Source organism: Gopherus flavomarginatus, chromosome 3 (assembly GCF_025201925.1).
Source record: "Gopherus flavomarginatus isolate rGopFla2 chromosome 3, rGopFla2.mat.asm, whole genome shotgun sequence".
Lineage (NCBI taxonomy): Eukaryota > Metazoa > Chordata > Testudines > Testudinidae > Gopherus > Gopherus flavomarginatus.
This window is the reverse complement of record NC_066619.1, coordinates 199,174,774-199,187,219: the sequence shown is the minus strand read 5'-3', so window position 1 is coordinate 199,187,219 and position 12,446 is coordinate 199,174,774. Positions and strand designations below refer to the sequence as shown.

General features: G+C 40.8%; 1 protein-coding gene across 3 annotated transcripts in view; it reads right to left on the bottom strand.

Moving 5' to 3' along the window:
* Positions 1-12,446, bottom strand: part of ARHGAP10 (Rho GTPase activating protein 10) — a 248,895-nt gene that overhangs the window by 86,310 nt on the left and 150,139 nt on the right. For all 3 annotated transcript variants that reach the window (XM_050946362.1, XM_050946365.1, XM_050946364.1), the window contains exons 13-14: positions 11,995-12,060; positions 729-803 (exon numbers count right to left, since the gene is read on the bottom strand). In XM_050946362.1, coding sequence (XP_050802319.1) covers positions 729-803; positions 11,995-12,060 — 141 coding nt within the window. The remainder of the gene's footprint in view (positions 1-728; positions 804-11,994; positions 12,061-12,446) is intronic.

Genomic DNA, 12,446 nt, shown 5'->3' with positions numbered 1-12,446 from the left:
TGAGTTATACTACTTTAAGTATATCAGTATGTAAAGTGGTACAACCCCTCATAATGTGGATGCAGTTATATCAGTATCGATGTGCTCATACTGGTATAGCTTATCCCCTCTTCCCACATGGAGGAAAGCTATATTGGTATAAGCACATTTATACTTGTATAATTGTGCCCATACCAGGCCCTGTATCTGGATAACTATATTATTTGAAAAAAAATATAAAAATTTAAAAAAAAAAATCACATCTCTAATTGACATATTTACACTGATACAAATCCTGTGTGAAGACCAGTCCAAAGGGAATTTAAGTTCATGTAATTTACTCACCATGAGTCAAAAACGGTAGAAGACAAAAAACAGGAAGGTGTAAAAAAGGAGACTCTCCCCTCCCATATACCCACTTTCTACACTTCCAGACTGTGGGTGTAGATTAGATTAATTTAAACTCAGGCTCCTTTAAACCTACTTATACCACACCCATGATTTGTCCCAACAGGTCCTTTTGGCTGTTTTCTTTGTTTATACTAACAGCTAAAACTTGCTTGCCTTACTCAGCCAAGAGGCCACAGTGAGTGCAGGATAGAACTATTTGCATGAGTAAGGCAAGATAAAATTTGACCCAAAATAATGAATAAGTAAATGTAAACAGTACTTAAAAATCAACACTGAAATTAAATCAACCATGAATCAAAATTAAAACATGGTAAAAGTTGTTATAAATAGAGGCATACCGATTAGCAAACTCAGAAGTCTCTGGACCTTTGAACTCACCCCCACAACTCTGTATAATCCTTGGTCATTTATACCTATTGAGGAAGAAAACAGATCAGTCAGAGGATTCAAATAAACAGCAAATAAAACTTTAAAAACCTTCAAATGCTAAACAAGAAGTTTTCATCAAAGTCGCATTCAGCACATTGTCACTCATGACTACGACAGGAATACACTGCAAATAAAGTATCAGAGGGTAGCCGTGTTAGTCTGGATCTGTAAAAAGTGACAAAGAGTCCTGTGGCACCTCATAGACTAACAGAAGTATTGGAACATGAGCTTTTGTGGGTGAAATTTCCAGAGGCAAGTATAAATGTGCAGGCAAGAATCAGTTTAGAGATAACAAGCTTAGTTCAATCAGGGAGGATGAGACCCTCTTCTAGCAGTTGAGGTGTGAACACCGAGGGAGGAGAAATTGCTTTTGTAGTTGGCTAGCCGTTCACAGTCTTTGTTTAATCCTGAGCTGATGGTGTCAAATTTGCAAATGAACTGAAGTTCAGCAGTTTCTCTTTGAAGTCTGGTCCTGAAGTTTTTTTGCTGCAGGATGGCTATCTTTAAATCTGCTATTGTGCGTCCAGGGAGGCTGAAGTGTTCTCCTAAAGGTTTTTGTACATTGCCATTCCTAATATCTGACTTGTGTCCATTTATCCTTTTCCATAGGGACTGTCCAGTTTGGCTGATGTACATAGCAGAGGGGCATTGCTGGCATATGATGGCATATATTACATTGGTGGACGTGCAAGTGAATGAACTGGTGATGTTGTGGCTGATCTGGTTAGATCCTGTGACGGTGTCACTGGTGTAAATATGTGGGCAAAGGTTTGTTGCATGGATTGGTTCCTGAGTTAGACTTACTATGGTGCAGTGTGCAGTTACTGGTGAGAATATGCTTAAGGTTGGTGGGTTGTTTGTGGGCGAGGACTGGGCTGCCACTCAAGGCCTGTGAAAGCGAGGGATCATTGTCCAGGATGGCTTGTAGATCACTGATGAGGCATTGGAGAGGTTTTAGCTGAGGACTGTATGTGATGGCCAGTGGAGTTCTGTTGGTTTCTTTTCTGGGCTTGTCTTGCAGCAGGAGGCTTCTGGGTATACGTCTGGCTCTGTTAATTTGTTTCCTTATTTCCTTGTGCAGGTATCGTAGTTTTGAGAATGCTTGGTGAACATTTTGTAGGTGTTGGTCTCTGTCTGAGAGGTTTGAGCAAATGTGGTTATACCTCAGCACTTGGCTGTAGACGATGGATTGTGTGGTGTGTCCGGGATGGAAGCTAGAGGCACGAAGGTAGGCATAGCGGTCGGTGAGTTTTCGGTATAGGGTGGTGTTAACGTGACCGTCATTTATTTGTAACGTGGTGTCTAGGAAGTGGACCTCCCATGTAGATCGGTCCAGGCTGAGGCTGATGGTGGAGTGGAAGCTATTGAATTCATGGTGGAATTCTTCCAGAGTCTCCTTCCCATGTGTCCAGATAATGAAGATATCATCAATGTACCGTAGGTAGAGAAGGGGAGTGAGTGGACGAGAGCTGAGAAAGCGTTGTTCCAGGTCATTCGTAAAAATGTTGGCAGATTGTAGGGCCATGCAGGTGCCCATAGTGGTATCACTGGTCTGGAGGTATATATTATCACCAAATTTGAAATAATTGTGTGTGAGGATAAAGTCACAGAGCTCAGCAACCAGTTGTGCTGTGGCATCATCAGGGATACTGTTCCTGACAGCTTGTATTCCATTTGTGTGTGGGATGTTTGTGTAGAGAGCCTCCACATCCATGGTGGCTAGGATGGTGTTTTCTGGAAGATCACCAATGCATCGTAGTTTTCTCAGGAAATCAGTGGTGTCACAGAGATAGCTGGGAGCGCTGGTGGTGTAGGTTCTGAGCAGAGCGTCCACATATCTGGACAGTCTTTCAGTGAGAGTGCCAATTCCAGAGATGATGGGGCATCCAGGGTTACCAGGTTTGTGGATCTTACGTAGTAGATAGAATAACCCCGGTCGTAGCTTTAAGAATATGTTGATTTGTTCCTGTGTTAGTGTAGGGAGTGTTCTGAGTAGATGGTGCAGTTTCTTAGTATATTCCTCAGTGAGATCTGAGAAAAGTCACCTGCAGAATTTGGTACTGGAGAGTTGTCTGGCAGCCTCCTTTTGGTAGTCAGACCTGTTCATGATGACGACAGCACATCCTTTATCAGACTCCTTGATTATAATGTTAGGATTGTTTCTGAGGCTGTGGATGGCATTGAGTTCTGCATGACTTAGGTTATGAGGCAAGCAATGTTGTTTTTCCAGAATTTCTGCCTGTGAACGTCGGCGGAAGCATTCTATGTATAGGTCCAGACTGTCGTTTCAACCCTCCAGAGGGGTCCATGTGGAGTTCTTCTTCTTGTGCTGTTGGGGGGGTAGGGGCATATCTGTGTATCAGTGCCCTGTTCAGTGTTATCTTGAAAGTATTCTTTGAGTCAGAGATGGCGAAAGTAGGCTTCCAGATCACCACAGAACTGTAACCCATCCTGGACAACAATCCCTCACTTTCACAGGCCTTGGGAGGCAGGCCAGTCCTCGCCCACAGACAACCCATCAACTTTAAGCATATTCTCAGCAGCAACCACACACCACACCATAGTAACTTTAACTCAGGGACCAATCCATGCAACAAACTTTGATGCCAACTCTGCCCACATATTTACACCAGTGACACCATCACAGGACCTACCAGATCAGCCACATCATCACCGGTTCATTCAATTGCATGTCCACCGATGTAATATAAGCCATCATATGCCAGCAATGCCCCTCTGCTATGTACATCAGCCAAACTGGACTGTCCCTATGGAAAAGGATAAATGGACACAAGTCAGATATTAGGAATGGCAATGTACAAAAACCTGTAGGAGAACACTTCAACCTCCCTGGACGCACAATAGCAGATTTAAAGGCAGCCATCCTGCAGCAAAAAAACTTCAGGACCAGACTTCAAAGAGAAACTGCTGAACTTCAGTTCATTTGCAAATTTGACACCATCAGCTCAGGATTAAACAAAGACTGTGAACAGCTAGCCAACTACAAAAGCAGTTTCTCCTCCCTCGGTGTTCACACCTCAACTGCTAGAAGAGGGTCTCATCCTCCCTGATTGAACTAAGCTTGTTATCTCTAAACTGATTCTTGCCTGCACATTTATACTTGCCTCTGGAAATTTCCACCACATGCATCTGACGAAGTGGATATTCACCCACAAAAGCTCATGTTCCAATACTTCTGTTAGTCTATGAGGTGCCACAGGACTCTTTGTCGCTTCTTACTTGTCTACAATCCTCTTTTTTGCTGTCCATTAAAATAAATCCAAGCTAAATAATATGTTGCTCTTCAGGAAAAAGGTGCATGCACATTTTTTGCAATGCACTGACAGACCATTTAGGAGTTTGTGAATAGTTTTAAGGTTTGTTTTTCCCCCCTGTTTTACGAGCTCTTTCCTAAAAATTCAAACCAAACTTTTTTCACATCAGTAAACAATGCTCTTTCCTTAAGATAAAAGGTATCATTCCAACCCACTGTGCTTCCCACACTGGGTACAAACACAGGAATCCAACTTCAGGACTGAGGCCAGAAGTTTCTCTCCTGTCCTTTTTGTGGGATGCAACCTCAACAGCCAGATCAGCATCCACAGCCTCCCACTATCTTAATTTACTCAGCTCTGGAACATGGACACTGGATATCTTCTCTTGTTCCCCACTCTCGTTTTCTGTATTGACATTGACTGTTGCTCATATTCCATCCAACCCCACTCCCCTTCCACTGTAACCATTTAGCTGCCCAGCGTCACTCAACATGTCATTATGCTGTTCACTTTCCTTTCACCCCCCTTCTCTTTCTTCCCCTTTGCCCCTTCTCCCTCTATTCAGTCCTTTTCGACTGCAACATTCCCTTTCTCCCCTCACTGAAATCTCACATAACCTCCCTCCAAAAAACTAAGATTTTTTAGCATAAATAAATATGAAAAGAAGATTAAAAAAGTAAAAAAACCCAGATGTTGTATGCCCACCATCACACTGCTTGTATGTTGAATCCCTTTATCCCACCCTTTTTTACATGTCTGTACACAACATAGCACAATAGGGCTCAGAACCTGATTGAGACTTTGGGGTTACCATGCAATCCAATTTACAATAACAAGCTTGGTACTTCCTGGTTTCATAGGACCTAGAAGGGGAAATGCGGACATGCCCCAAGGTATATATACTGTGAGAACAATCTTTATTTTCTCTTTGTAACTAAAGGGTAGGTTTTGCATGACTGGCTTTTATTTTCATTATTACTATTATTATTATTATTATTTATTAAAGAATACAACATACAGAGACATGAGACCTGTGGAGAACTCCCAGATTCAACAACAGATGGTTCCAACACAGAGCAAAAGAAAAAACAAGCAGAACTAATCAAATAATGGAAAAAACTTATACTTGAATATTAGATAAATATCTTAAAAAATAGTAAGTATAATTTACAATAAATATTATTCTTAATGAATTACTCTAGCAGCTTCACAAATGAGACACCACCACCACCACCACCTAGTATACTCAGTGGTGAAAACATCCTGATGTTTGAAAAGTAAAGGGGTCTTCTAGATTTTCTTCTTCTTCTTCTTGGGCTTTCTTTCTTATTGTCTAGATGGCCACAGATCTAATGATATTATAACATGAATTTACATATACAAAAAGTAACTTCCCATACCTCTCGGTTTTCCAGAGCCCCATGTTTAAGATTAAGATCACAACCACACATGTACTACATATCACTAAGAAAATTGCCAGCAGGAAACAATTACAATAATTTCTGACCCACCCAAGACTAGGAAGCACTGGAAATCTTGGGGGACTGGAGAAGATGCAAAGTAAAGAGCAGTTCCTGCTTGAATTTTCCTTGGGATTCCCTGGGAACTCCAGCCCAAAGATGTATAGATGTTTCACAAGAATATCCAACTTTCTAATGCTCTGCCAAATGGCACTAGGCCTTTTTGCAGGAGGATCCAACTTTAGTTTCTAGTGCTGCAGAACAAATCTTCTGCACTGTATGCAAGAAACAAGGAAAAGTTGAAGCAACATTCTTACAATCAAATCTATCTTACTGTTTTTGCTCATCTCAGACGTTCAAACTGTCAGGTTGCATATTGATTTACTGCACTGCTAACATTAAAACTAGTAAGAACAAAATTGTGCTGACTCAAAAAATGTTGGTACCTTAGGCTTAAAAATAATTTAGGACAAGCCACAGCAACCCTTGTTTGGTTTTAAAAACAGATGTACTGCTGTGAAGTGTCTGAAATGACAGTAATATTGAAACTAGAATGCCACTTTAGCAATAGTAATGACTCTGCACTGGTAATTACTATCAGATAATTGATCAAGTTCAAATTCATCAACCTGAAAGAAGCAGAGCTAATTGCTAATGCATAATGAGAGGCGTAGAGGGGAATTAATGCTTCTCAACCCTGTTTTTACTTTAATGAAATTTTAAATAAAACACAAACACAGTTTCAAATCATGTGATTTCAAATCTGAAAGTTTGAATGCTGCAGAGTACCTGAGACTGATAACTGTGGAAAAAGTTTTCCTAATCACTGAGGCCATGGCTACACTGGCGCTTTACAGCGCTGCAACTTTCGCGCTCAGGGGAGTTAAAAAACACACCCCTGAGCGCTGCAAGATACAGCGCTGTAAAGCCTCAGTGTAATCAGTGCTGCAGCGCTGGGAGTGCGGCTCCCAGCGAGGCAAGCTATACCCGTAAGGGATGTGGTTTATGTGCAGCGCTGGGAGAGCTCTCTCCCAGTGCTGGCGCTCCGACCACACTCACACTTCAAAGCGCTGCCAAATGTCAAGTGTAGCCATACCCTGAGCGATTGACAAGGTGATTCGTTTTAGAGCATAAGCTTATTGCCAACTAGAATACAAATTCTGATTGGTTCAGCCAGCAGTAGTGGCCTTTGAACCAAGCACTATTAACAGCTTTGAGAGCTGCAAGGCTCCACAGTGCATATTCTAATTCCCTTTTTATATTTACATGAATAATGGGTGACTGGTTCTCAGAATAACAGGGCTTGACTTAGACACACATGGTTTGCTAGGCATGCCAATAAACAAATTTACTACAAGTAAAACAAGTCCCCCTGTCTCAAATGTATGCCATAGCAGGGAGGGTGGGCCTACCAACAACGTACAACTTAGATGAAGTTTTTTTTGTACATATTGCTAATGTGGGCTAATAATACAGCTGCAGAAACAACACAGTTTACTTATGTATTCTGTTCAATTATGTACTACAGATGTGCTTACACACACATACTGACAAATCAAGGTAATACCAGGTTGTTCCTATGGGAAGGTTCCCTATTTTCTCACCAGTGAAATAAAAATTCTTACTGAGGAAAAATTGAGATGATAGCTCACTGCTGCCATCTGTCCCTACATCTTAGAATAGGTGTTGCCGCAGTACCAATTACTAACACAGTGGAAATTTGTTATTAACCCTTAGCACTGGCATTTTACAGAATGCCACCTAATAAGCGCTCAGAGGAAGTACAGTCTCTCTCTCTCTCTCTCTCTCTCTCTCTCTCTCTCTCACACACACACACACACACACACACACACAGAGTTTTTCCTATCGGAAGAACAGCGCTCTGATGCTTCGATAATCTTTTCTCTCTCATTTTTATTATCCACTAAGGTGCTGAACTGTAAATAATGGAATAAAAAACATCCAGTCTTGCTCTCAGATACAGTATATGGTTGAAAATCCCATCAGAGTTGTGCTCATGCTCAGAGAAAAATGGGCTCACAGAGTTTTTAAAATATAATGCTGATTTAATAGCTCAAGTTTTCTAATCTAGTAAATTAGGAAATATCCTTATACATCAGCTCACAAGAATTCTAGTCTACTAGCTAATACTACTTCTAATTGAAGTAGTTTTTTTAATTCAAAGTGAGTTATTTCTTCTCAGCTTGACAAAATGAATAACACAACCAAGAAAATCATTCAGCCATTGACAATTTAATGCTCAATGTTTTCATTTTCTTTTTTTTCTTTGCATACCAGTTTTCTGCTATGACATGACAAGACTATTCTCAGTTTCCACCCACACTAGACTGTCCTCTCTTTCCTCCCACACCAACCTCACACCCATTATGATTAAAAGAGATAAAACATGGCATACAGACACAGACTCTGAGGAGCATCTGTCTTCTATTTTCTTTTATTAAACATTACTTCCTTTAGCAACTTATTGTAAAATATTCACAGTAAAAGTTGTTATAAGGTTGAATTTAGTGCATCTTCACTTACCGAGGTATAAAAACTGGAGGTTTGAAGGGTAATAGTTTTCCTCATATTATTATTATAAAGGTAAATCAAGGAGACTTGCCTAAATTCTTTCACCACTTATGCTCATACAGCTCAACAGACATCATTAGAGATATATGGGTGTGACAGTGAAGAAACTGATCTATCTCTATGAGAGCACAGCACTTGTCATACACAAGGCAAGATTTTGTTTTATTTTGTTTTCAAATACATCTTAAGTATGTTCAGAGTTAGAGTGACCAGATGTCCCGTTTTTAAAGAGACAGTCTCGTTTTTTGTGACTTTTTCTTATATAGGCACCTATTATCTCTCCCCCACCCCTAATCCCGTTTTTTCACAGTTGCTATCAGGTAACTCTATTCAGAGTCAATGAACAAATAAACAATAACCATGGCTTTGTATACTATTTCCAAGTCATGTTCCCTTAGGCCGCAACTGAGTGGATTGTGGAATGCTACATAGAAGTCATATTGCCTACACCCACACCTGAATTCCCCACCCTACAAATAAAAGGGAATATTTATTTTTGAAAACTTTTAATAAAATCAAAATAATAAAGAAAACTTTTGTTTTCACTAGTAACTATCATTGTGCATGTTATCTACTATATATATATATATATATATATATATGTATATATATATGTATATATATATGTATATATGTATATGTATATAGCATATAGTAACTACATTAAAAGAACATTAGAATAAGGTTGCAAAGTCAAGCACTCCGAAGTTAGCAAATGCCAGAATTCATTCAGCCCCCTTGTGTGTATGCATAACAATGTAACTTCAATTACATGATCACAGTATTTTTTCTAGAGGACTATGCCTCATTTCAGTGCACTAGGAATGAATGAGGGTTGTGTAGTAAAGAAGACAGATGGCTGCAGGACTCCTGCTTCATGTGCAGCATTTGCTAACTTTTGAGTGCTTGATTTTGCAACCTTACTGTTACTTTAACATAGTTTTGAGTGTGCAGTTTCCTAGTTTAAAAACAAAACGCACCACATAGCATCATGTTGACAATCATATGGCTCATCAGTAGATCCACCACACAGATCCCTGCCCCTTGAGCTAACTGTTCACATGATAGCAGGAATAGCAGCACTAAAGGAGGATGGGGCAATTTGTCAGTGGGTTACACAGATATTTGATGACAGCAGAGGAATGGTGAGCCTTGGGAATCTTGGGTTCCATTTTGGTTCTGCAAGAGAGTGAACTCTACTGGGCACAGACATGTCTGTTCATTTACCCAAGCTTGACCCCTTTCACACCTTCCCCATGCAACCTGTCCTTGTTCCAGTCCTGGTCTTCCCCACCCCAAGATCCTCATCCTAGTCACACTCGCCTCACCTAGCCACCACCGGTATCCACTCCTCTGGCTTCTCACCCCAGTCTCAAACACCCTGGCCAGCAAGTCCTAATCTCACACCTCTGGACCCCATATCCCAGTCCCAGTCTCCCCTCCTCCCCCAGCTCCTCATCTGATTTCCCTTCACGGCCTCCCATCATCCCCAGCCCACAGTTACATTCTTTATCCCACTGCTTTCCAGTCCAACTCTTACCACATATGCCCTCAGCTCTTTGTCTCAGTCTTTTTGCCCAACCAATCCCAGTGCTCCCTCTTCACACTGTTCCACATCAGATCCATCTCCACTTCCCACTGGATTCTCAGTCCCAGTCTTCTCATCCCAATCTATTTCCACCAACAGGTATAGCTCGTCCACTCTACATTAGAATCAGACATCCTCCTCCACCCTGTTTAGGCCCAGCAGAGGGTCACTGAGAGGACAGTAGAGACAGTCTTCCAGCTCTCACAGTTCAGGTGTCCAGACCTTGGCCCAGTACAGCCAATTATAGCCCAAAGCTGAAATTGCAGGGAAAGTCCAGCTGATCTTAGGGCTGGAGCATGCTCATTATAGATGGAATTGTTAGAGATTTTAGTAACTAAAATCTGAGAAATATCTACTCAGCACGTACGAACTGTGATTTTTCTAAGGCTTATAACTTGCCCAAATTTGGGCAGATGTTCACAGGGATGGCAAAAGACACATTCCTGACACACAAAGGACGCCCCTACCAAATTTCAAGTCCTTGCACCAATGCATGGGGGTACTAGAGTTTTTCAAAGAAAAAGTCTAGGATTTTTTAACACAGGCAAAATAAGGTATTTTTTCCTAGCCCTGATCCCTGAAAGAGCTAAACCATTTTAACGGAAATGCTCAATAAATCAATCAATCCGTTGGCCTGAGGCACACACCTGGCAGGAAAAAAATTAAAGTTTGGCAAAGTTATAAACAACTGAAAACAGGGTTTTATAAGTTCAGGCAACCCTAATAACAGGCCAGGCTACCAGCCCCGTTTCTAATAGTAACATAATTATACAACTTATATGTAATTGTTGATAAAGTAGCTTGCTACTTTCTCACTCCTGTGGAGAAAAGCATGTGTTTTAAGACTTATTTACATTTTATCAGCATTTTTTTTTAATGATGACACACATAAATCTAAGATTTTAATTTAGATCAGTGGTTCTCAACCATTTTTGATTTGTGGAGCCCTAGATTTCAAATGGAGGTGCAGACCCATTTGGAAATCTGTTGTTTACATATATAGTTGAATTCTGTTCAGTGAGTTTTCAATCTAAGTCTTTCACAAACCCCTTAGATACAGTCCATGGACCCCCAGGGGGTCCGCGGACCACAGGTTGAGAACCACTCATCTAGATAACTAAAATAATTAAAATGATGGATTAAGCTAAGGAAATCTGACAACTATTTGAAAAACTATAAAGCCCAAAATAATGTCAATTCATATCTGGTCTAACCTGAAATTATTCAAAAACCTATCAGAGTGGATTGATGTTAAAATCCAAGTGAAAACAGTACCTGAGATCATTCTTTGTTATTAATAGTTAAGATCCCAACTTCACAAAACTACTTGTATTCATCAGTTACATGGTATTCTAAGTACACAAGTAGAAAACTTTGCTTAACAAGAAGGACCTTGCACTGACAGCAGATGTGACAGAACTACCGTTTTACACCACTGCATCCTGAAAGTAAGGAAAGTGATATAACGGAAAGATGCTAATCTGCTCTGTGCAACATTAGTCACTTAGCTCCAGTATGGAAAGACTTAACAACTCCAATTCCAATTGCTCTTTTCACATCAAGAAGAACAAATAGAGGGTAGTAAATTTTCCATTTTAATTTAATCTCCTCTTCAAAAGGAAAACATGAACACATATTAGTTCATTTCACTGTTCTGCCTCACTCAACATTGCTCTCTTGAAAGACAAGTCTAAACAAATGTTATACCTTTTTAAAAAGTAAAAGCTTAATTCGCAGCATATTTAGCCCCTTATAGCCTGCAGAGTGAGGAGTAGGAACGACACACATCCCTGGATCGTGTCTCAGTAACCACTGGCAAATATCTAACCTACTTTCTACAAACACTGGGATTGCATGAGGCCTGACACAAGAGTGAGGAAGAATATACCTACAGACCCTCCACCACGGTTTCCTCAGGAGAACAGGACACATTTTCATATACACAAGAGCAGATCCCCCTTAGACCCAACAAATCCTGCATCTTGGCAGTGGGTTAGACAAAATGACCCTTGCGGTCTCTTCTAACCATATGGTTCAATGATTCTATCTGGAGCACAGCAACAGCTAAAATGGAAGGGCTGAACAGATGCTTCTTCTGCACCTGACCTCCACCTTCTCCAAGCTCTACAATGGACCAGGTGAGACTTTATATCAGATCCACACACACACACACACACACACCACTTTCACCTTGTTGCAGGCCTCAGTCATCTTTGCCCTTCCCTCATGAGCAGCAGCACTTGGCTGAGTTGATCATTACCTCGTGTTTCAACGGCACTGATGCATTTTCTCAGAATTGTGAACCCTATGTTATCCAACTGTGCACCTAAAAGGAAAAACAGTTTGAAAAGGTTTTAAGGACAATAAATAATATATTTGTCTTTTTCTCACAGATGGCATGTCTACACAAACACTATATGCAGCAAGCTGGGGTGTAAATTTACAGCATTCCAGCATGCTTCACAACAGCTCTCTGTGTGGATCTTGCTGCTATGCTCTACACATTCCCTAATGTATTTTCACCTACTTCTGTTTCAAACCACAGTACGTCAACGCACACTAGGGAACTTTTCACGTGTATCAGCAGGGACCACAGAACAGTCAGTGCGCAGCATGTTGGAATGCTGCAGAGACACACCCCTGCTTGCTGTGCAGGAAGTGTTCATGTAGACATGCCAAAAGATACAAAGATTCAAGGCCAATCTAGTGCTG